This window comes from Meles meles, chromosome 3, assembly GCF_922984935.1.
Source record: "Meles meles chromosome 3, mMelMel3.1 paternal haplotype, whole genome shotgun sequence".
Classification (NCBI taxonomy): Eukaryota; Metazoa; Chordata; class Mammalia; order Carnivora; family Mustelidae; genus Meles; species Meles meles.
Window position 1 is genome coordinate 183459223 of NC_060068.1, and position 24347 is coordinate 183483569.

Consider the following 24347-nt stretch of genomic DNA (forward strand, 5'->3'; position numbering starts at 1 on the left):
GTCTTGCCAGCTTGCTGGGGTCACGCTGCCCTCCCAGAGCGTCCCGGAGCCCCCGGCTCCCCGGTGACACCTCTGCCGGGTGCCGTGCTTTCTGGCACGCCATTTGGGCATGATCTATCTCCTGGGCCTGGTTTGGGGTTATTCTTTCTTTTTTTCTCGTTTTTCCCTCCCAAGATTACCTGGAGTGTAGATTTTGTCCCAGAAAGAGGACAAGCAGGAGAAACTCAGGTGCATCTCTGAATGTGTCTTCGTTCTCCCCTCAATGCTGATGGGGAGCGCGTCCGGGCAGAGAACCGCGGGTTCCAGATCTTACGGCCGCAGTCCCAAAGCTGCCAGCAGCGTCGGCTGTGATGCCCACAGAGCTTGTTACTCGCTGTGAGTTTGGGACTCTTCTCTCTGCCCCCAGGAATTTGAAAAGTTTTCAAAGGAAATTGTAGGAGTCTGTCGTCTTGAGTTCGTTCTGCTCCCTGACATGGTGTTGGAGGTGTGTCTGTCTTCAACCGTAAGAAACGGTTCTCTTCCTGGCTGCGCTGCTGTCCTTTTTCTCCGGCATGTTCCGGAGACTTCCGGCCTCCCAGGGAACAGGCTCTTGGGCGCACTGAGATACTGGGTTGCCCAGAGCGCATTCTCGTTCTCTGCCGCTTCTCACGGCGCCCGGGCCCAGGTTCCAGAACAGCCTGAGGAGAGCGTGGACGCGCAGCCTCCCTTCTGGTGCCTGCCACCTCATGTCCTCACACCAGAGTCTCTTCTCTGCCGCGTGGCTGGTCGTGCTGGCATCTCGGGTCCCAGGGTGCCCCCCGGGCGACGAGCAGGGGAGGCAGCAAGGGCTGGCAGTCCCTGCCGGTGCGTGTGGATTGTCTCCTGCATCACCGCTCCCGGGAATCGCTCCGTGAGCCCCTCGGGCTTGTCCCTGGCCACCTTGGCCGCAGGTGGGAGGCGTCAGGCGGGCTGCAATCCACGCGGCGTGGCTCCGAGGCCCGTGTCCACGTCTCTGCAGGCTGCGCGGCCTCACCGGGGCTGGGACTCCTCGAGACCCTGAGAGAGTCCGGAGGTGTCCTGTGCCCACCCTCTGCTCCCATTTCTGTGTCGCGCGGTTTGGCCTTTGACCTGGGGAGGGCACCTCTCACGGGCACATCAGGACTTGCTCCACACTTCCGAGTGGCCCCTTCCATGTGCCCCTGACTCTGACTCCCCCGGGCGGCTCTCGGTCCCACGGCAGCCTCCCCCGGCCTCGTTTCTCCTGTGCACCGGTGACCACCTCGTGGCTTTTACCGGAACGTGTGCTGTGCGAGGTAGCGTGTGTGCAGACGAGCGTGTGTGAGCGTGTAAGAAGTGTGCAGCTGTGGTCACACCCGGGTCCGGAGACGACATCGGAGCCCGGCCCGGCATCTCGGCGAATGCCACACGGCAGCCGCTCGCCATGCACGCGGGGGCCTTCCGCGGGGCTCCACGAGGGGCTCAGGGCTCCTCTGGGCTCGGCCCCGCTCAGCGCCGTTGGGCCTCCTCTTCCGGAATTCTCTTGAGACGGTGCTGAGCCCCTTGGGGGTCGATCCAGTGAGGTTTCGGGCTCATGTTTCTGTCAGGCAGTCCAGTTGCTTGCGTGACACGGCAGCCCCCCCTTCTCCCTGGACTGCCGGGGCCGCTGGCGGGCGCCTGTGGGCGCTGTGGGCCCCATCCCTGGGCAGCACCACAGGACGGGTCTGCACCCTCGTCTGCGTGGAAACAAGTAGGAAGCTGTTGGCTTCATCCGGGCGGGTGGTTATTTAATTTTCCACATTTACCGTCCATCGAGTTTCACCCGGGAGAGGCCTGCTTTAGCAACGGGGCATCGGGTCATCGGTTCCTAGAACTCAGGACCCTCCGGGGCGGGCACAGGAGTGGCTGGGTCTCAGCCCCTGCGTCACTCCCGATTTTAACTGCGTTCTCGGTAGTTGAGTGGGTTTGTTTCGTGATGAACCACCTTCCAGCGCTTACGGCCCAGTGGCTCCCGCGCGCCGTGTCCTTGGTCCGCTGCCCAGTTCGGGACTCAGCGTCGTCCTCGCGTGCTGTGTTGTGCCGCAGGCGGCACTTCCGTTTTCTTGGACAAATTGATGAAACGTCATCCCGCGGCCCGTCTAGTAGAGGGGAGGGAAGCCCTGCGTCTCTTGTCTTCTCTCCTCTGGACACCGCAGTAGCCGCTCTTGGGGGTTTGGAGGGGCCTGGAGCGCCCTGGCTGACCCGCCAGAGGTCGGCACCGAGCTCCCAGCGTCCGCGTCCCCACGGTCAGCCTTGCGCTGGCGAGCTGAGCGCGGTGCCCCGGCCCCCAGCTCTGGCCTGGCGTGACCGCAGCGCCGTCTCTTGCAGGGCTGTGGACTTCCTGCTCAAGGCCATCATGCGCACCATGTGGTTTTCCGGAGGCTTCCACTGGGTGGTCACGAAGGGTCGGCAGGCCTCTCCGTCGGAGGCCGCCATCCTCACGCTGGCGCCACACTCCTCCTACTTCGATGCCATCGCCGTCACCCTGACGATGTCGTCCATCGTGATGAAGGCAGAGAGCAGAGACATCCCGCTATGGGGAAGTGAGTGAGCCCCCCCGGGAGTGCATGAGACCCCCAACTGCTGGAAGAGACGAGACCCCCATCCTGCTGGGAGTGCGTGAGACCCCCCCTTCCTGCTGGGAATGATTGCGGACCCCCCCGGGAGTGAGTGAGACCCCCCGATCCTGCTGGAAGCCAGTGCCGTGTCCCCATCCCCCCCTCCCGGGAGTGGGCGGACCCCACCCTGCCAGTCAGCAGTCGCACCACGTGAGACAGGTCCTTGCCGGTGCGTCTCTTCCTGTCCCTCTGCTGCGGCTTCCCTGTAACGTCAGTTCTTGTGGGTTTCGGTTGGTTCACACTCACGCGCGCACACACACATGTCCTGAACGTCACGTGTCCAAGTGCCTGCTCAGGTTTGGCCCGTGGCAAGTGCAGGGCCCGTATCCCATGGTCCTACAAGTGTCCGTCCCCAGGCGCTGGTTATAGGGACCGAAAGCCCAGGTGTGCAGGTGTCCCTCAGCCACGTGAGAGAGCACCCCGTCCCTGACATCAGAGGAGAAACTTACACTCACAGTCCTAGAGCCAGAAGTCAAGGTCAAGGTGTCCAAAGCCTCACTCCTCCAGAGGCTTTCAGGGACGGTCCTTCCTGCCTCGTCCCGCTCCTGGCCCCCAGGTAGCCCTGGGGCTGTGGCAGAGACCCCCTGCCCCTGCCTCCCTCCTCCCAGGCCTCCCCTGCACATGTCCCTGTGCGTCCCTCGCAAGGACACTTGTCTTTGGGTAACCTCAGGTACATAACTAATTACATCTGCAAAGACTGCTTTCCCGAATAAGGTTTCAGGCACCGGTCCTAGGGCTTAGGATGTGGGCACATCGTTTTGGGGTGCGCTGCACCATTCCTGGGAACTTGAGGGAATGCGGGGAATCACTTTACAGATGAGAGCACCTGCCTCCTCCCGGCCAGGCTCACGCCGGAGCTGTCCAGGTGCCGGCAGGGCTGGCTCACCTGCTCCTGGTTCCCAGCCCCCTGGCTTCTGTTCCTGGACTTGCCACCCAGCCCTGGTTCCTCTAGGCTGCTCCTGGGGGAGGGGAGGCCACACGGCCATCCCTCTCCTCTGCCTGCCTCTCACCGTTCAGACCACGGGTGCGTCCGCCGAGGATTCGGATCCGGTGGGAGGCGCGTGCTACTTGGAGCCGCAGCGCCAGGGGCACAGGGTCCACACTCTGACCGCCTCCTCGGGACTCTCTGAGTTCCCTGCTCGTGGTGGTGTTCAGGCGCTGGTTGCCAGAGAACACGGTGTACTTTTTAGGTTCTTTCTGGGAAGCGCTGAGAGGGCGTCCCTGGCTCCTGAGTATGAGGCAGTGTGGCCCGACCAAGCGTGCGGGAAGCCACTTCAGTTCTGTAATTTTGTTGCGATTCCTTCTTTTCGGTCTTAAGCTTCAGGCTGTGGAATGTCAGCATTCCGGGGGAAGTTCTGGGATCTGGGGGGCATGTCATCTCCCCCTCCTTCACGTACAAATCACACAAACCCTTCTTGAAGCCTTGCCTTCGGGGACGGCTCACGTCCTGAGTTAGTGTCATGGAGACTCATGGCTGCACTTTGCCCTCCGCATCGCAAGGTCAGGGTTCCAAAGCCAACTGCACGGGCTGCGTGTGCCGGGGGCTGCGAGGTCAGAGCTGAGCTCTGCACCCCCCATGGTGGACCGAACCTCGGGAGGGCCACCAGCGTGTCCTCCGTGTGCGGGGTCCCTCACCGTGCATCCCCGGTCACGCCGGGGATGACATAGAAAAGGGCAGGAGGGCCGGACCCGTTTGTTGCCGGTTTCCGTTAGAAGTCACGTGCGACACATCCCAAGTCGCGTTCCCTGTTTCCGGGTCTTGAAGGTAAATACGCCGGGACGTGCCCCAGGACTGTAGCTGAGGCTCCTCCCACCGGGGGGCCCGGAACGAGCCCCTGCCTCACCCCCCAGCCTCCCACCCCCATGCAGCCCAGTGGCCCGTCCTCCTGGTTCTTCTCATCCTTGTTCTTTAAAGCTCGATGCTTCTGGATCCTTTGACAGCCCACAACTTTGGTGAAGGGATGAATGTTAAAACTATTCAAAATGTTGCCCCTTCAGATCGGTGAAAACCAGCTAGAGCGATCAGCCCAAGGGTTTTTCTCATTTTTATGCTGTCGGTTTACTTCCAGTGTCTTTCTCTGGGCCCTCGGGCGTTCACAGACCCGGGCGGCGTCCGAGGTGACCGTGTCTCACGGTCTTCAGGCAGGACAGCGCCCCAGGCCCTTGTCGCCAACACTGCGTGGGGCTCACCCGACAGGCAGCCACGTTTCCCGTCTGTCCTCAGAAGCAAGCGGTTCAGTTACGAGGTCTCCAGTGTGGGGATTCACCTGGGGGTCCCCAGAAGGAAGGGGAGCCTGAGATACTGGTCAGAGGATGAAACCCCGTCATCCTCGGAGCGCAGAGCGCCTCTCCCCACCTCTGCCTTGAGCTTCCGGCGCATCCGCGCACCATGAAGAGACAACCTCTTCACGTCACCAGGCAGGGGCACTCGTGACGCCCCAGCCTCTTCAGTGACACCGGCCTGCCTGCCCCTCCCCCTCCCCGGAAGACAGCGCGGAGCAGGCGCAGACAGGAGGAAGCTGGGCAGCCTCCCCGCTGTCCCGTCCTGTGGGGTCCCCTCGGCCCCTTGCCCGCGTGCCGCTCCCAGCACCGTCCGCAGGAATCAGCGAGAACGACAGAAGCTTCCAGAAGATTCCAGAAGCCGGAAGAAAACCTCTCCGGGACCCATGTGCAGCCTAGATTTTGAGTCCCGAGGACATGACCAGATAGAATGTTCTTTTTTTTTTTTTTTTTTTTTTTAAATGAATTTTAAAAGGTCTTTGCCTTTGGGAAGACCCCCCAGGAAGAAGAGGCCCAACACAGGCGAGTAGTTAGAACGCTCAGAAGTCCGAAGCCGATGTTGGGCCCAGCGAGGACGCGTCTCACTGCCACGGGGTGCCCGGCCACCGCGGCCGCCCACTTGTCCTTCCCAGGAGAGGACGCTAAGGACGGCTGTCGTGTCGGTTTGGGGTTTCTCTTCTAAGCAGCGTCTCCCCCCCTTCAGAGCCTCGGGCCCGAGAACCCGGCGCTGCCGTCAGGTCCGGTCCACCCCAGCAGTGCTGAGTCGGTCAGGACCGCCGCCGTGGGGGTGTCCTGGGGCGCCCCCAACAGACGGCTGCACACGGCGCCCAGAGACAGCAGATGTTGATTTTCTCACGGTCCTGGGGGCCGAAGTCCCAAGTCAGGATGTGAGCAGGACGGCTTCTGGGAGGAGGCCTTGTCCGGCCTTTGTCGCTGCTGGCGGCTCCCCATCATCCTCGGCGTCCCGTGGCTGTGGTCACGCCGCTCCGGCCTTGGGCTCTGCCGCCCCATGGCCTTCCACGTCCACATCCGTGTCTCCTCCTCCATGCGAGGACACTGGGCGTGAGTCCGGGCTCACCCTGCTCTGACACCGTGGCATCTTAACTCCATCTGCGGGTGCCTGATTTCCAGAGAAGTCCCAGTCCTCAGTGCCCGGGGTCAGCGCGTCAGCCCATGTCTTTGAGGGAGACAGCTCTGCCCGTGACGGGCTGGTGGGATTTGAGCCATGCGCCTTGGGCCCTTCCGACGCTGGAGCTGTGACCTCCCCCCAGCTCCCTCCTCTGTCCACGCAGAGCGGGGGTCAGCCTTGCTGCCCTCGCTTTCTCCTGCTTTCCAGGCCGCAGTAGACACAGTGGCGCTACTTTCCACCTTGCAGGTGTGGACGTCGCGCCGTCACGTGAGGGAGCTGTGGTGATTTCCCTGATCCCCCATGATCGGGCATGACCTGCCGCCCACCCTCAGGGACACTGCTGCCCTTGGGGTGTCCCGGGGGGCTCGCCTCTGCCGCGTGCCGTGGGCAGCCCCCCGTACCCCTCTGAGCGCGGCAGAAGCCGTGCGTCCCCACACCAGTGCCTCTCCCCCCGGCAGCTCTGATAAAGTACATCCGGCCGGTGTTCGTGTCTCGGTCCGACCAGGACTCCCGCAGGAAGACCGTGGAGGAGATCAGGAGGCGCGCGCAGTCCAATGGCAAGTGGCCACAGGTAACGCGGTGAACCTCGAGCTGGGGGCCGGGTTCATTTTGCTTCGTTTGTGTTTGACGAGTGCGTGAGTTCGCGATCGTGCTGAGTCAGATGCTGTCGGTCCTGAAATTGTGGAATGGGGCGAACGAGGCAGGTCTCGCGTGCGTCTTACATGCCCACAGCGTCTTTCCTAAAATGACCACTTGGCGATCCCTGGACCCACGGCAGGCACGGCCTCTGGTGCGCGCCAGTCCATAAGGCGTGGCTGTTTGGCCCTGAGAACCCCAGGCCGGGCATGTCCGTGTGAGCTCAGCTCCCGAGGGAGCATCAGGACAGCCTCGGCTGACGTCAGCTGTATTTCTTCGAGCCGAGCCTCGGCAGCTAGAGCGCCCCGGGGCTGTCTCGGTCCTGGGTGCTTGGAGAATGGAAGGCCTGGCTGCCAGGCACCCTCGCCTGCGGGCAGCCCCCTGGGGGTCGTGATGTCCAGGATGCTTGGCTGCCGCCCCACGTCCGGAAGCAGCCACGTGGGCTGTAGTGCCCGTGCCGAGGGGAGAGTTGAGCTGCTGTCGTGTGGCTGGAGGTCAGCAGGAAGCAGAGGAATTCAGGAGTCCCAGCGGGGACGTGTTTAACCACTGGATCTGCGGCACTTCTGGTTGCTGGCCCAGCTGTGCCTCGGCTCTGGCCCTGGTCCCGATGCCTTCAGCCCAGAGCTGTCCGCTGAGCCCCCCTCTATGTGTCTTTGTCCCGCTTTGCCCTGGGGGGACCCCGCTGCATGCTGGTGGTGTGTCCGAGCGGCGGCAGCTGGGCCTCACGGCGGCCTTGATCAGCCCCGGGCACGCGCTTGGGAGGTGGGTGCCGGCCCCCAGGTTTGTTGTAGAGAATTCCTGCCCGGGGAGCACGGCCAGGCCTGCTTCCGTCATGTGCCTAAACCGCGCTGAGAATGACGAAAATATCTCAACGTGTCCGCGGTGCAGAAAACAGACTATTTCCAGATTATGTTCCTTTAAAGCTGACTTTTTTTCTTTTCATTCCAAGATAATGATTTTTCCAGAAGGAACATGTACCAACAGGACCTGCCTCATTACCTTCAAGCCCGGTATATAATTTTTTTAAATTCCCTGTTTTTCCTCCTTGAGCGAGTGGGGGAGACCCTCCTGGGTCCCGGTGAGCCTGTGGTTTTCCCTGACGTGACTCGGCCCACACCCCTGTCGAGGAAACCTTCTGGGCACCCGATGACCATCCAGCAAGAAGGGGTAGCGGAAAAGCTTGTTTTCTCCGGGCCGGCGGGAGGCGTGCAAGGAGAGGACCCCGGCCGCCAAAGTAAGACGACATCCCTTTTCCCTGCAGGCGCCTTCATCCCGGGGGTCCCCGTGCAGCCCGTGGTCCTGCGGTACCCAAACAAACTGGTGAGTGTGTTTTCCTGGAACTACAGTGAGTTGCCTCTTGTCACGGGTCACGAAGCGGTGGCCCGTCCTCCCTGCCGATGGGTCCTGCCGAGTTGACGTGAGCCGTACCCCGCGTCCTCGGCAGTCTTTGCTCCCCGGTCACCTGGGAAACTGTGACATTAAGCGAGTCGACACCCTGAGGCTGGAGGCGGCGGGAGGATAGGGAGTGAGTGAGTCTGTACCGAACGAGCCTCTGCTGCCGTGTCTGAGTCCGTGGGGAGGCTTCACCTGTTCTGTGCAAGCAAAGCGCAGGAGGGGGCGTCTGGGCCCCAGAGCGCCTGGTGATCTCGACGGGGCCCCGGCTCGGGGGAGGCAGGGAGGCCGGATGAAGCCTCCACGGTTGTGGCCTGAGCCTCGCTGTGGAACCCGCTTCCACACCTGTTAAAGCAGCCGCAGCTGTCCCCGCCCCCGGGGGCCCTGTGGCCGTGTACGTGTCCAGCTCAGTCGGCCACACTCCAGGCGCAGGTCCCGAGCACCTGAGGGTGCTGCTCGGTGCCCGGTGCGTCTAGCTGACCACGGCCCCTCCCGGTGCGTGTCTTGCACCCGCACGGGCGTCGGGCTCTCACCGCCAAGGCTCGTGTCCCCGGGCCCTGCCTGGGTGCTGGCTGCCCTGGACTGTTGACCGAGGACACCGAGATGGGTTTGCTCAGTGCACCGAGCTTTCTCCCCGTCACAGCGTGTCTCTAGGACAACAAAAAGACTCAGCAGCCGCAGCACCGTAGGGCCTGAAATTGCTAGTCTAGACGGCGGCATGCTCACGGGTGATGCCCGCGGGCATGAGGGGCCGGTCCCGACCCGGAGCGCCCAGATTTGCACACCAGACCCCGTGCCTCCAGGTGCCGATGGCACAAAAGAGGTTCTCCAAGGGGAGAGCAGTCAGTCAGTAATGGGGGTCGGAACCCGTCGCCACACGAACTGACAGATAGGAGGCTTCGGACGGCGCGTCCCTGGAACTCAGAAGAGCCGCGCTCGTTCTCCAGTGTCTGACAAGAGAACCACCGGCGGGTGGAATTCTAGATTTTCTGTTTTTTTTAAGCCTGTTTCATGGGCTTACTTTCAGCAAATTGCCTTTACTGGGTTCTTCCAGAAACTTTCAGCTTAGTCGTCAGAGAAGCAGCATGGCCACTGTGCACCCTCAGCTCGTCGGTCTGTCGTGGACCTCAGCTGCCCAGTTTCAGGAAGGGGCTCCGCGCACAGCTTGGCGCATGGACCCGTGCGGAGGAGCAGCGGCCACGGGCAGGGTGGGGGCCGGGGCATCCCCCGCGGCAGGCGGCTTTTCAGGAGCCCATGGGAAGCCGGCAGGGGGGTCAGGACTTCCGAAGAAAGAAGCTCACTTGGGGGACCGGAGTCAGGGTAGAAACAGGGTGCGTGTCCTCCGACGTCCCCAGCTGGGTGTCTGATGCGGCTGAGACTGAGGTGGGGGCCGTTTGGGCGCACTCAGTGCCTCGCGGTGGTTTCTTCTGCTCCCCCCCAGGCCTGGGCTCCTCTGCTGGGTGTCTCTGGCCCCAAGTGGAGGCCGGGCCTTGGGGTCCGCGGGCGTGTGGGTTGGAATGAGCCTCATGCAGTGGGTGACGGTGATGGCGGGCAGTGGTCACTGGGACTGCTCGCCCGGAGCAGGGTCCCGGGCTGGAAACTGATGTTTGCACCTCAGACACAGGGAGGCTGGAGAGTGGGACTGGGGCGGCCGCTCAGGCGGACGTCAGCGCTGCTGACCTTGGAGCTGTGGGAGGAAGGAGTGTGTCTGGGTGGCCGGGAGGCAGTGGGCACCCACCTGCTCCCCTGTTCCATAGCGGACTTGGGAAGAAGAAGGGTACCGGCCCCTCCGGGGTCAGAGATGGGCCGGGTCGAGGGCCAGGACAGACGGCGGGCGCAGCACAGAAGGCAGGGCCCACATCGGGACTCCAGGGCCCTGATTTGCCGCTGTGATGTGTTTCCTCCTTCCTTGCCCCTAGGACACCATCACGTGGACGTGGCAAGGACCCGGCGCGTAAGTCAGATTCCGTGCTGTCTTGTGTGTCCTGTCCTGCGGGAAAGCACAGGCCCACTCGGGTCGCTGCCCTGCGTTCTGGTTACTTTGCAACTGTGGAACCTCTGAACACGGGACCGCTGGTGCTTGATGGTGGCAGTTAGATTCTGCCTGCTGCGAAAACTGTGTGTGCGAACCTGGCCTGTTCGCACACTCCTGGATTCCAGGACTTAAGTTAATGGCCTCCCACTCCAGGGGAAGGTGACCGTGAGCGCTCTCTCCTTCCCACGCGTGCCTGCTGGCTCAGTGGCCACCATCCCACCCGCGTGCTGCAGCTCCTCGGAAAAACTGAAGGGGAGCGGCAGGGACGGCCCTTCTCTTGAACGGCTGCGCGGTGGGGCACGGGGTTCTAGGACAGCAGGCCTCCGTGGTACCAGTATTTGGCCTGGCACAGCAGAAACGTGAGTGGTGGGGCCAGGCAGAGCCCTCCCGAGGCCCCCAGGGTGGGGCGTCTGGAACGGATGCTGGGGTGGGGGCGGGGGTGCCCTGAGAGGCCGCGTGGGCGGCCGGAGTGTTAGTGTCGCAGAGGCCAGAGTGTGGAGCGTGGATGGTGAGCAGCAGGGGGCATCTGGGGAAAGGCGTGAAGGGGCTCTTTTGGGCCCTGGTGGCCAGGCTTGGGGCTGGCTGTGATGGGCAGAGGTGGGGTGTATAGAGAGAGAGTTCAGGGCACAGTTGCCCGCTGTGGAGAGGAGCCATGCCCAAGGACGAGAGGCTCCAGATGGCTCCCCGTTTCCAACTTCTAGAGAACAGGGTGGTGATGCCGGTTCTGAGGTCCGGAGCTCGGGGCCGACCTGGCAGATGGCACGACTTGGGACCTGTTGAGTCTGCGTGGCCTGGGGACAGCCAGGTCCAGGAGAGTGTCACGTAGACGAGGGTTCCTGAGCTGGAGGACACACGTGGGGAATGGGTGCCTGCAGGGCAAAGGACAGCCGCAGGAGTGGGTGGATTTGGCGGGGACAGTGAGGAACCCCATTTGAGAAGAGTAGCCCCGTCCTCATCACAGCCTTATGAGGCTTGGCCTTGGCCTGAGGGGGGCACAGCCTGCCCCGAACAAGGTAGCTGCCGTGCAGGGGCCGGGCATCGGCAGAGTTCGCCCCAGAATTAAGTCCTTTAGTTAAAAGACGTTGAGAACTTTTAACTGAAGCTGTGAATCTGTTTGTTCATTTTCAAGGTTGGAGACCCTGTGGCTCACCCTCTGTCAGTTTCACAATCGCGTGGAAATCGAGGTCGGTACAGACACGCGTTCGACAGCCTTACGCGCGGGCTCGCGAAGGTCCAGCATCAGAGTCCAGATGCAGCACGATGCGGTGTCGCGTTGGGGCATCTGTAGCTGGACTGTCACGTGGTGTGAGGTCACCGTCTGCGCACGGCCAGCGCGAGGCAGCCTCCGGTGCGGTCTGCGCAGAGCGCGTCGGAGACCAAGCCGGTGATACACTGCTCCACCGTTGCTCTGGGGGATCCAGGGTAGCTGGTGTCTGCAGGGGACATGGCATGTGGTCCGAACGGATACAGTGTTACTCAGCCCTTCCCCACGGATACAGTGTTGCGTTATCCCCGCGGATAGTGTTGCGTTGCTCGAAGACAATGCGAGGTGTGTTCCCTGTGCGGACGTGAGCTTTCGCCAGCGTCTGCAGGTTTAGCGTCACGTTGGCATCTCTAGAGATAAGGCTGTCGGTGTCTGCACAGACACGACTTCGGCAGCGTCACGCCGCTGTCTGCGCAGGTCCGGTATTGCACGTCGTCGGGCCTGCTCCTAGGTCTTCCCGCTTCTCTTTGCTCCTCAGACACACCTCCCTGGGCCTTTTCACCGGCCAGGTCATGTCTCCTGCAGGATTTTGCAAGAATCGGCTTCTTAAAAATCGCCAAGGAAGTTAGACCCTCCTTTTATCATGGTTAACGGAGCTTGGCGGTGTTTATCATTGGCACACGTGCAGTGACTTATGTCTGTGGCGTTTTTACTTGATACTCTTACCGCTGGGTCACAGAGACCATACAACTCTGTCATCTTGTCGTTCTCTGTTTGATCCGCGGAAAACCCACAGCCTGCCTGCGGCGTTCAGCCCAGGAGGTCCCCAGGTCACGACACCCCTTCTCCCAGCTCCATTCAGTACCACATTCGTGCAGCCTCTCTGTTTTATCCAAGTGGGTGAGGAGTAGAGTTTCTTTTCTTCTCTTCTTTTCTTTTTTTAAAGATTTTATTTTATTTATTTGACAGAGATCACAAGTAGGCAGAGAGGCAGGCAGAGAGAGAGAAAGAAGGAAGCAGGCTCCCTGCTGAGCAGAGAGCCCGATGCGGGACTCGATCCCAGGACCCTGAGATCACGACCTGAGCCGAAGGCAGCGGCTTAACCCACTGAGCCACCCAGGCGCCCCTAGAGTTTCTTTTCTTAAAAGGGGAATCAGTGGCTACCCTGCCCCCGGCAGGGGAGTCCCAGTGCAGCGGAAAGGGTTTAATGAGGCGATTTGCTACCTCCTGATAAAAGTTGCAGCGTTGCCCTGGATTTACCAGTGAGCCTGGATTTCAGCCAGCTTCCAGGTTTTTCAGTATAGCAGAAGCTACTTAATTACAACACACTGAGCAGAAAGGTCCCTGGCCCGAGTCCAAGGGGGGCTGGCCATCCGCCAGGATGGTACGTGTGGTTGCTTCCTGGCCTCCCGTGTGTGCTTCTCTATTTCAGGCCTCGTTTGCAGTTTTCAGAGCTCTTTGTTTTTCCTAAAGATTTTATGTACTTATTTGTGAGACAGAGAGCACAAGCGGGGTGAGCAGCAGAGGGAGAAGCAGGCTGTCTGCTGAGCAGGGAGCCCGGTGCGGGGCTCGATCCCGGGACCCTGGGACCTTGACCTGAGCCAAAGGCAGACGCTTAACGACTGAGCCACCCAGGCGTCTCCACAGTTTTCAGAGTTTAAAGGCAGCTCTGAATTTTTGAACTTGCGCTAAGCGTCTCCCCTCGTGCTGTGCTCACAGGGGCCTGTGAGCGGGTGAAGGGGGTGAACGCCTGAAACCGCGTGGCAAGAGCCGACGAGGCTTTGGGACGCGCCCGCAGGGTTAGATGTCTGTAGAGCGTGTGTTGGGGGATGACTGAATGTCTGCAGGAAGGACGAGGCGCCGAGGATGTCTCGTCTCCGCCCAGCAGAGTCGGCGCGGAGCGGGACAACTGACCGTGCGGAGTAAGGGTCACTCGCGCAAGGCGCACGTTCCTGGGGCCGTCTGTGAGCCTCTCAAGAGGCAGGGGACGCCAGGTCTCACCATCTCTCTTCCACGTGGACGCAGTGTGTTGTGTTACCCCCAGCACAAGCAGAGACTTCTGGAAAGGGGAGCATACACGTAGTTCTTTAGCGTGCGAAGGGAGCTTCCGTGTGACTTTAGAACTGAGTGCGCACACACGAGCTTCTGTCCCAGGGGCCAGGCGCCCCCACGGCGTCGTGGTCGTGTTTGCACGTGGACGTGCGTGGACGTGGACGCGTGCGTGCGCCCATGCACTGTGACCGCTTTGAGGGTGGTTCTCACGGAAGCTGCTTTGACAGACCTTCCTTGCGTCGGACTGTAATTGCGCGGCGGCGGGCTCGTGATGCGCATCGGAGTAACGCAGCCTTCTCTGCTCAGTTCCTGCCTGTGTACAGCCCGTCGGAGGAGGAGAAGAAGGACCCCGCACTGTTCGCCAGCAACGTGCGGCGCGTCATGGCCGAGTGAGTGCACCCCTTCCCGCCGGGTCAGAGCCCGCGTCCGCGGCGTCCCCTGGGAGCCCTGGGAGGGTTAGGGAGCTGTTCACTGGCCTGTTCCTCCTTAGCCTGCCCAGACACACTCAGTAGCCCCCGGAGAGTGGGTCTCGGCGGAAGCAAGTAAGTGCTGACCGCACGCGGGCCAGAGGCTGTGCTCGGCCGCCGGGCTCCCCGGTCCGTGCTGCCTCGCGCACCGGGTCTGCGTCTTCGTGGCTAAACTTGGGCAGTTTCACCTGCGTCGGTTGGAACCAGCCGCCACGCTGACGGGTGTGTGCGCCCCAGGGAGGCAGGCGGCCCGCGGGCTCTCCTTCCCGGCTTCGTGTGCGCCGGTGTGTTTGCGGGGCCCCCCTCCAGCTCACCACATGCAGCGCGGGAACTAGACGCCGCATCTCCTGAGATGAGGCCCGCTCGCTCCACAAGTGAGCCGTTGGGAAGTCTCTGGCTTCCTGAGTCCGCACTGCCCCCGGTTGTCTTGGATGAGGGGACGTCAGCCTGCGCCTGCGCAGCCTCGCCCGCCGTGTCTCTCTCTCCTGCTCCCAGGCGGCAGGGGCCTCTAGCTGGACTGTCTTTGCGTTGGGCCACCACGGTGCTGGGAGGGGGTCTCAGCGGCTCCGCGGGCATCCTCCGTGGCAGGTTCGTGATGGTCTGGAGGGGTTTTCCACGGCGGCAGGCTCCCTCCGTGGCCGGTTCACGGGGCTCTGGAGGGGTTTTCGCAGCGCCGTGGCTGAGCAGTTGTGACCGATGCGGGAGGTAAACCCCCTGCCCCCACCGTGTGCGCATTAGAACCCGCGCGCTCCCATGTCCTGGGCTGCCATGCGAGGCCTAGTCGCAGGCTCAGTGTGCGGAGTTAGAGCTCCGCGGGGTAGGCAGACTCCGTCCGCACACCCCTCGGGAAGGCCGGCGCTGGGGACACAGGCCTGTGGGACGCTCTCAGAACCCCACACCGGGATATGTGTGGAGTGGTCGGCCATCAGGATGCCCTTGACTCTCAGTTCGGGGGAAGCCACGGTGTTCAACCCTCGACAAGGATATCGGCGCCATAGAGTCGAAGGCTTGATGGGTTGGGGGTAAACTTCTTTAGTTCCTCAGATAAATTAGCTAATAACGTTTAACAGTAATTACGTCACAGACACTCTACTTGGGGCAGGGAAGCACCCCACATCGAATGGAAAAGGGCACATTGGCCACGGGGCAGTGCCCTGCCCCCACAGCCACAGGAGAACCCAGAAACATGGAAGTGGGTTGTTGCCTTCCTGACCCTTAGACCCACCGAGAACAGCCTGGGACCCGCTGAGCGTCGCTGGCAGCCCCCGAGCGCACCTCCCCCCACCCTCACAGGATGACCCGAGGCGCTCCTGGTCCTCCTGGCTTCTGTCCCCACACGGTGATACCTCGGTTTGCCGAGTGGGACTGGACCAGCCGTGGAAGGACTTCAAAGCCTGTCTCCCAGCCACAGTGGCACTGTGTCATTGGAGCATGGCGACGATTAAAAGCCCATTCAGTTACGGGGGATGGCGCTTCGTCTTAAATACTTGGCAAACGTTCTACCACTGTGTTTCCTGTCGTAGAAGAAGGTCGTTTTTCCTGAAATCTGATGCCGTTCTTTAGAAGGGCTGAGCTCTGACTTGGGGGCACCGCCAGCCCTGATGAAGGTGACCCCATCACCTGCAAGACGAGTCGCGCTTCCGAATGAGATAGCCGGTGGCGTGGTGCCCTCGAAGCCCCCGCTGCACGCTTGCTTCCTAGCAGGGTGGAAACCGCAGCGATGGCTAACCTCTTGGGGCACCCCAGGCGCTACATAAGTGGACTTTGGGGTCCACTAGTGAGCGCTCCTGCTTAGTGGCAGATGTGAACTTGAAACGCTGTCTTTCTGTGCGTGTCGGCATTCAGAGTACTCACTGCCCCGTGCTCCCGTCGCCGGCGTCTGAGGGGCGGGGTGCTTCTGTGGGCGTGCGTGACAACTCTGGTCCCGCAGGGCTCCAGGGCAGGTGCCCGGGCTGGAGCCGCTGCCTGGGCCCCTGCCACGCCCCCACCCCGCCCCCGGCCGCAGGTTCCTTACAGTCCTTCTGTCCTGCACAGGCTCCACCCAGATGTGCCCTCTTGGGGAGGGACATGCAGGAGTGGACCGGGAGATGGCTTTTCCTGTCTGTGGATGGCGTGGGGAGATGAAGTCTGTCCTCCTCCACACGTCCAGCCCCAGGGGAGGTTTTCAGGGTGTCCCTCCCACTAGGCCTTCCCAGCTTTGCCTCACGGAACACAGGCTGTCGCGACGGCTTCTGCCGTCTCCTAGGGCTTGCTCTGCCGGAGTGGCTGGAGACGGCCTTGCTGTGTCCGCAGGATCCGAGGGGACAGAGTGCTCTGCACGGCTGCGTGGCAAGCCCCCAGCCCAGGCTCGAGAACGGTTCACCGGCTCGGCAGACATGCTTTAGTCTAGTTTTTCAAAGTTGCAAAAGTCGGTTTCATTCTGATGCCAGCTGGCTCCGTCCACTCTCCGGAGCCGAGCTTTCCGGGCCTCGCGTGCTCTCGGGAAGCTCTTCCCACAGTCTGCACGTCCGCCCCGGACACCACCTGGGTTCCTAACAGTGTTTTCTTCTTGTTTAACTAAGACAAGTTTTGCAGAGACACCAAATTCGCGCACAGACACCTCAGCAAAAGCGTGACTTGCAGACAAGCCTCGTGGGCCCCAGAGGGAGGGGTGGCCGACCCCAGCTGCACGTCCTCACGCACCAGCCGCAGTGCGCCTCGGGCGCAGGGGTCTTGGTGGGCACGTGGGGCGGGCGCCACTGCGGCACGGACCTGGTCGGGAGCCCCGAGGGGCGGGGCCAGGGAAGTGGGGGGCCCCGGTCTGTCGACGTGCTCACTGTCCTGTGGTCACCCTGGGCCGCCCTCCTCTCTCCGCAGGGCGCTGGGCATCTCCGTAACCGACTACACGTTCGAGGACTGCCAGCTGGCCCTGGCGGAAGGACGGCTCCGGCTCCCCGCAGACACCTGCCTTCTCGAGTTCGCCAGGCTGGTGAGGCGCCTGGGGTGAGTGCGGCCTCTTCTTCCTCCGCCCTCGCGCGCGCCGGCTCATCCGGCAGCAATGCAGGGCTCGCTCAGGAGCGGGGAGAGCTGAGGAACCCTGCTGAGGGGCTTTTTCTAAGACAGGAGGCTTCCGGAAACTTCTAGCAGGCCCTCCATCCCCTGCCGTTGTTGGTGACCAAGCCGGGGGGCGCCGAGGGCCGGCGGGGCCTTCAAGCAGACAGGAGTGCTTGTGCTCGGGGTGTGCGGGCGCTTTCCCAGTGCCAGCCTCAGGCCTCCTCGAGGTGTCTCCGAACCCTCAGGGCTCAGCACGGGGCTCCCCGTGGACGGTCCCACCCACCTGCCCGAGAGGCATCCGTCCCTCCCGCGGGGACGCGGAGGCGGGATCCGTGCTGTGCCTTCAAACTATTAGAACACCTGCTGTTGAAAATGACCCCGCTGCCCATTGTAGAAGTAATTTTAACGTTTGGTTGAGTCTTGTTACAGTAAACGTCCTGTTTTTCGGTGTTCTGTAATTTTAATGCAAAAAATCTTTTCCTTTTTTGTGTGTAGGTTAAAGCCGGAAACGCTTGAGAAAGATCTGGATAGATACTCCGAAAGCGCCAGGACGCAGAGTGGAGGACGGATGGGCCTCCCCGAGTTCGCGGAGTACCTGGGCGTCCCGGTCTCGGACACGCTGGAGGACATGTTCTCCCTGTTTGATGAGGTGGGCCGCAGCCCTGGGAGGGGTCTCGTGGCAAAACTTCCGGCTTTCCGACACGTATCGTTTTAGTTCGAAGCGTTGCCTGGGGATTTGGAAGTCGAGGGGGAACGGCCCCTCCTAGCCCCGACCAGCGCACCCTGTCGGTTGGGTGTTTTCTCCCGTGGTTTGAAACGCACAAGAAGTTTGTCACTTACATTAACATTTGCGGATAAACCTGTAGTTTGGGGTTTTAAGTGGGATCTCTAAAAAGCCTAAAAATATCAAACCACGTCCCCTCCTCCAGAAATCCAGAATTTCTGGATGGGGGGCCTCTCTCCCGACGAGTGGCACACAGGGTCACCCTCGGCCTTCCCCACGGTGCACGAGGACTGTCCCCATGCAGCGCTCCATCCAGTCACCCGTCGTGTCTGGACCGGGGGTCCGTGTTCGCCAGTACAGCCCTGGACATGGGTGGCCTTTCAGGGCCTGTGGGAGGGAGACAGTGCGCCAGGAGCCTCCCTCTGCCCCCATGCCGGCCCTGGCTCGTCCCACTCCGGGCAACGGCCCGCTTGTTGGAAGCAGCAGCCTGTCCCATGGTGACCCCAGGTCACTGAGGACCTGCTGCGTGGCTCTCAGTGAGTGCCCAGTGGGCCAGGCGCTGGGTGTTCCCCACGTCGCGGCTGAGGGCCCGCCGTCGTCCTGCAGGCTCGCTGCTTGCTACAGGCCACTAGGTCCTCAGCACGAGTGTGCCGCTTCCTGTGTGGGGGTGTTTTCCTCGAGTGAACACCTTAGCAAGTGACGGCCATCGTGTGGCGTGAACTTTCTTAAGCTTCGCGCGCCGGACCCGCAGGCTCTGAAACTTGACCACCGTGGCCTAAAGAGGGCGTGTGGTGTGCCCCCCTCGCGAAAGGCAGTGGGTGATGAACGTTCTTCCAAAACTACTCGTTCGGTGGAGGCAGATAAGATCCGGCGTCAGTGTTAAAGCCCGGCTCCCCGACCCGCGGGAGGGGCCCGGCTCTCCCCTGAGGGCACATCTCGTCCCCAGAGCGGAGAAGGCAGTATGGACCCTCGGGAGTACGTGGTTGCTCTGTCTGTCGTCTGCCGACCTGCCCGGACTCTGGACACCATCCAGCTGGCATTCAAGGCAAGTGTGGCGTTGACGGGAGTTTAGCTCGTAGGGACACTGAGGCGCAGGTCACATCAGGCCAGTGCGACATTCTCACAGCCCTTCCTGCGTGGCTGGACTTCGTGGGCCTGACCGCCGTTTTCACGGAAGCTCGTATGTGCCGTTGTTTGTACAATTGCCCCCCAAGCCTCCCCAAAAACATTTCTACCTGCGGTCTGTACCCCACACTCTTAAGAAGGGCACGGGGTCTGGTCTTCGTGGGTTCCAGCAGGCCTGGACAGGACTGGCGGGTGCCCACGCCCAGTGCCGTGACAGAGCCCTCCGGCACAGGCCCCCACCTCTCAGGTCCCCCTGCGCGACCTCTTCATCAGCCCACTGACTTCGGGTGCGAAGGAGCTGCCTGTCCAGAGCCCAGCCATTCACCCCTGCTGCAGGGGTGTGGGAGTCTAGGAGACACTCATATGGGGGTTCCCGCTCGCCTACAGATTCTCCTGGTTCACCAGGACACCGTCGGCTGGATAGTGCCGGGCTGGCTTTACTCACCCAGAAACACAGTTCTGTCGGGGTCTCCGAATGGGTAGCTCTTACAGGTGCGATTCCCAATAGCCAGATTCATGAGAATCTGATGTATAAGTCAAGCGGCTGCTTATCTCTCTCACTGCTTGGAGAATCCAAGACCCCAGCAGACCCTCCCCAGAGCATCGCTGGGAAACCCCCTTGGTGCGCAGCGTCTTCTGTGCCTCACACCGTGAGAACTCACTGGGCAACACTGATATTCGGTGGCTCCTGTCTAGGAAGACCTGACCTGCCTCCTCCGGCCGGAGCAGGCTGACTCTGAGGGCCCTGGGCCTGCGCCTGGCTTATGGCCTCCCTGCGGCTCCTGCCTCCAGAGCAGCCCCTTCTGACGGGCCCCACCCGGCTGCTTCTCTGCTATCGGCTTGTAGAGTCTGGTCTGGGAACAGTGGCCAGGCTCCACCCGTTTCTCCCAACTCGGAGCAGACCATCTTCCGGGCGGCGTCTGCCGAAGCTCCCGCTGGAGGGGCAGGCTTACCGGGCTGCAGAAGGAGGGGGTGCCGGGGAGAGGGTGACCCCCCCGCAAGCCTGCGTGGCTGGGCCCACCTGACGGGGGGGACAGGCTCACCCTGCAGGACCCACACTGAGGCTCACAGCACACACCAGCCCTTCAGGGCCTTGCTCTCGGTCTTTCTTCGCTGGGTCCGTGGGCCAGCCACCTCCTGAAGGCCAAGGAAAGTGGTGGCTCATTCGTGTCATTGAGCAAAAGCCCACGAGTGCCCACATGTGCCAGCGAGCCCAGGGTGTGGGCTCCGTCCCTGACCCCGGGAAACACACACCGCTGCCTGGGGCCCTCCAGCGGGAGCGCGGGGCATGCGCTCGGAGCTCCATGCCCCATGGGGGTGCCCCGTGGGGATCCGTGTGTCAGTGGAGTCCTGGCTCTTCCCAGCCCGTGGGGTTGGGCCTACACGAGCGCTGGGAACCCCGTGAGCGGAAGCGGGTGCCTGCATGGTTGGGGCGTTATGGGGTGACTCTGGCCTCTGCCGGCAGATGTACGGGTCGCGGGACGGCGACATCGATGAGCACGCCCTGTCCAGCATCCTCAAGACGGCCCTGGGGGTGGCAGAGCTCAGCGTGACCAACCTCTTCCGGGCCGTGGACCAGGAGGGGACGGGCCGGATCACGTTTGGTGAGCGGCCCAGCGGCAGAGGGAGGAGGGGCCCATCGTGCAGGGGTGTGGAGGTGCGGCCTGGGGACACAGCAGGAGCGACGCCCGTGCGCGCTCACCAGGGCCGTGCTGTCCTGTGCAACATGGAGCTCCCAGAAGGAGGGTCGTCCCCAGGCCTGGCAGGGGCAGGTTGGGGGGTCTGGAATCTGAGTTGTACAGAGGATGGATAGAGCCAGAGCCAAAGCCCACGCTCAAGCCCCAGATCCAGGCCATCCCCGGGGGCTGCAGGCGGTGTGGGCTGAGGCCGGGCCGTGACAGCCCACAGGGGTCCATGGTATCGGTCCCCCAGCAAGACCCTGCCCCTCAGGGCTGACCGTTGCTGGCGTGTCCTCGTGGGCTGGGGGGCGGGGGGGCTCATCACTTTTAGCCATGCAAATTGGGACAGCTAAGGTCCTCGGGGACTCAGACCTGAAACCCACTTGTAGGCTGAGGGAAAGGCTCGGCGGGCCCGCCAGTGCGCACGTTTGGAAATGAATGTATTCTCGCCGAAAAAGAGGAGACATTTGCTCAGGAAAGGTCACGGTTCATGTCTTGTTTGGACGTGTTTTTAAAATTGCAACCAAATGTCAGACACTGGTGTGTGTTGATTTAGAGCGTGTGTGTGTGTGTGTGTGTGTCCACCTGCACGAGGAGTGGACCGTGCGTCCCGGTGCGCTCAGGTGCTGGGCCAGGGAGGGGCTGCTCACGTGAGTGCTGACCAGCTGCAGACGTTCCCAGTAAGTCCTTCTGTGTCCCCCAGAGGAGGACGGGTGGTTTTCCCTGGGGTCCGTAGTCCCACACCCTGGCCTGTGAGTGTCCCCGTGCTCTTGGAGGGCACCGTCCACCCCAGGACTGGGTCCCAGGGCTGTTGGGAGAGGCACGGCCTCAGACTTGCTCAGCCCTGTGACCGGCGCGGACAGTGGCCCCGTCTTCCGGGTGCGTGTCGGGTCTCTCCGGAGCATGGCCGTGTCCCTCGACAGCTCTTGCTGTGCCGAGATCAGGTCCTCACATGGACACTTTGTCCTGTCCCCAACCAGATCCTCTGACGAGCACACAGGCCCCAGAGCACACTGCGGGGTTCCACATCCTGCTTTCTGGAGATTTTCCCCCAAAAGAGCATAGCCGAGAGCCCTGAGCAGGCCGCTCTCTGATGAGCAGCCTGGAAAACAGGACGACCCTCCTCCCCTCCCTGTCCCTCTTCCCCTCCTTCCTCTCCTGTCCACTCCCCTCTCGTCTGCCTCCCCTCCCTCCGAGGGCGTGGGTTCCGGCCCCGACGGAAGGGTGAACTGGGGCAGCTGCAGGCCAGGGACGGGAGCCCTGATTCCGGGTGTCTGCCCCCAGCTCACCTGGGCCCGTCTTTTCCCAGCGGATTTCTGCCGTTTCGCAGACACGTTCCCCAACTTCGCGGAGGAGCATCTCCAGCCCACACAGGCACGTCCGGACGGCAGCGCACAGACGCCGCTCGCTCCCAGCCCCAACGGCTTCTGTGCGGACTTCAGCCCCGAAAACGCGGACTTTGGAAGGAAACCTTGCCGTGAGAAACTGGACTAGGACAGAAGGTTCCGGAGAGACGTGGCCCTGTGCGTCCCGTCACCGCCCGGCCGTGAGCCTGCTCGCCGTGACGTGGCCGGGCGCTCTCCCGCGTGTGCTGTGTGTGTGCTGGCCTCGGCCTGAGTTCCGCGACGCCCGGGGTCGTTCTGACCCTGGTCACTGTGGATGGCCGCGGAGGGACAGGGCTGTGTGGGCCCCGGGGCGCTGTCCCTCCCGCGGCACCAGCTGTGCCCGAGTCCCCTGCACTGTCCTGGGTCACTGGCCACCATGGTCTTTGCTGACATCCCCGTTGGAGTCTACGCCCGGCGGCTCGCGCAGGTGGACGGGCCTCCACGCGCACACGCGACGCGCGAGACCGGGACGTGCCACGTGCACCTTGATTCCAGCACAAATCCTCTGCCTGTGTGGCCACAGCGTGGCCGGGCCCTGTCGGGTTTTTAAGCGTTTCTATATTTGTGAGAACTCACGAGTATTTTCTAAACTTCATTTACATACTTCGGGAAGCATTCAGCATTTTTAAAAAAAAAAAAGAAAAAATTGTTTTCTACTTCATTTTTCCTTTGAGGACCAGAGGATATTTATTTATGGGCCCTTTTTTGATAGAACCCGAGGCTGTCTGGGGCTTTGACTTAAATCTCTCTGTGGTCTCTCTCGACCAGGCACATTCCAGCGTCTGGCTCCGCCGCACGCCCCAGCCCGGACGCCTTTTCTGCTTCTTTAATCCCTTTCAAATCCCCTTTTTTATAGACGTCACCAGCTCCGTGTTTGTTCAACATAAAGTCGTCCACTTCCCTGCGGCCCGGCTCCTGCCGAAGCACGGAGGGCCAGTGGGATGGGGGCGTCGCAGGAGGTCGCGGTCCCCCGGCCCCCTCTGGGGCAACCGGCAGGTCCTGGTGGGAGGCGGGTCCCGGCAGGGGACTCGGTGCGGACACCTGCTTGGCCGCCCACCCGCGGCGCGCCTCCTGCGTCCCAACCGTGTCCCACCCCGCGGCCCCCGCCGGGCATCCAGAAGGCGCTGGGGCCTGAGTCAGGGCGAGGAGAAGGGTCTCCGCACACAGGGGCGGGGGAGGGGGGGGTCTCTCAACCGGCCCAGCCCAGACTACGGCTCCCGCCAGACGCCCACTCCTCAAGCACACGGGACCACAGCCTCTAGCAGGGTCTGAAGCAAAGCCTCTGGGTTTGCTTGGGGGAAAAAGTCCTTCCGAATTTCTAAATGAACTGGAGGTTGTACTTGGGTGTCTCCGTAGAATGTGACCACCAGGGCTACCAGAAAAAACGCTCGCGGGTTCCCGGGCGTGCGGGCGCGCGCTCCCAGCCCGCACACGCAGCCTCCCCGGCGCACGGTCGCCAGCTTGTAGCTGCAGGACGCACAGAAACTCATTCTTGGAAGAGGAACGTCCGAGGGACCCATGAAGGAGGCAAACAAACGAAGATACTCTGCGGGTAGGGACCCCCACGGGGCCCCCGCACCCCGGGTCTGCACATGAAGGGCTTGTTGAATGAGGGGCCGCCGAGCGCTCAGGAAGAGTCTCTGAGAGCAGACCCAGGACAGGCGTTTGTTCCTCCCGATCCCCTTCCCTGCCGCCGCTGGGCGTCCGCGGCGTCCCGGACCGTGCGTGTGCGCAGCATGGGAGTCCGTCCCTTTTGTGGGAGGTGCGGACGGAAGAGGCCCCGGGAGGACTGGGGTCCCTCGGATTTTCCGTGGAATGAATAAAATGTAGTTGCACCCGCCTGACGTCTTTTCTTACGCGTGTGGCTTTTTACTCGCGAGACAACAGCAGGGCGCCTGGGCAGTCTTGATCACAGGGTCATGAGCTCAAGCCCACGCTGGGCTCCCTGCGGAGTGGGAAAATTTGATTAGATCAAAATGAAAGGAAAGACAACAGTAGACCTGGGCGGTGGCAGAGAACCAGTCAAGGTGGGGCTTCTGGCAACTCACCCAGCGTGTTTGGAAAAGGTGGGAAAGTCTTCCTGGATCCAGAGGCAGGCCCGGAGCAGTGCAGCCCCGTCGGGCCGGTGGCCAGCACTGGAAGGCACGGACGCGCGTGGCTGTTTGCCGCGGCGCTGGGTTGATCTCCGGAATCCCTGTAGCGAAGGCCGTAAACACGCGTTGTGACGTCAGAACAAGACGGGGTCTCGCATTTGTTTTTCTGCTCCAGGCAGTGAAGGGCTGAGAACTAGAGGAAGTAGGGCCGAAGCGTTAGGGCCTCCGAAACTAAAGGGAACGGGGGTCAGGGAGCCGCTGGCTCCACTGCGACGTGCCGGTCCCGCTCAGCAGCACGTGGACCGGGGACCGCAACGCTCTGCCCGGACAGTCCGAGGAGGCGCCCAGGCACGCGTTCTGCTGGGACTCCGCGGGCTGCACTTCTCTGTGCTCGGACTTGCCCTGTTTCGTATAAAGGGGCATCGCCCCCACGATGGCAGGGACGTTCTGGGCTGGACCCGCTCCCCACTGGGGACGGGA

General features: G+C 62.2%; 1 protein-coding gene across 3 annotated transcripts in view; it reads left to right on the forward strand.

Moving 5' to 3' along the window:
- Positions 1–23613, forward strand: part of LPCAT1 (lysophosphatidylcholine acyltransferase 1) — a 41160-nt gene extending 17547 nt beyond the window's left edge. The window contains exons 3-14 of one of the 3 annotated variants that reach the window (XM_045999615.1): positions 2344–2558; positions 6501–6613; positions 7628–7688; positions 7940–7998; positions 9990–10024; positions 11235–11289; positions 13668–13750; positions 16685–16810; positions 17357–17510; positions 18532–18630; positions 20176–20314; positions 21699–23613. In XM_045999615.1, coding sequence (XP_045855571.1) covers positions 2344–2558; positions 6501–6613; positions 7628–7688; positions 7940–7998; positions 9990–10024; positions 11235–11289; positions 13668–13750; positions 16685–16810; positions 17357–17510; positions 18532–18630; positions 20176–20314; positions 21699–21883 — 1324 coding nt within the window. In that variant the 3' untranslated portion in view covers positions 21884–23613. The other 2 variants (XM_045999616.1, XM_045999617.1) reach the window with 2 other exon arrangements.
- The last annotated feature ends 734 nt before the right edge of the window (positions 23614–24347 follow it).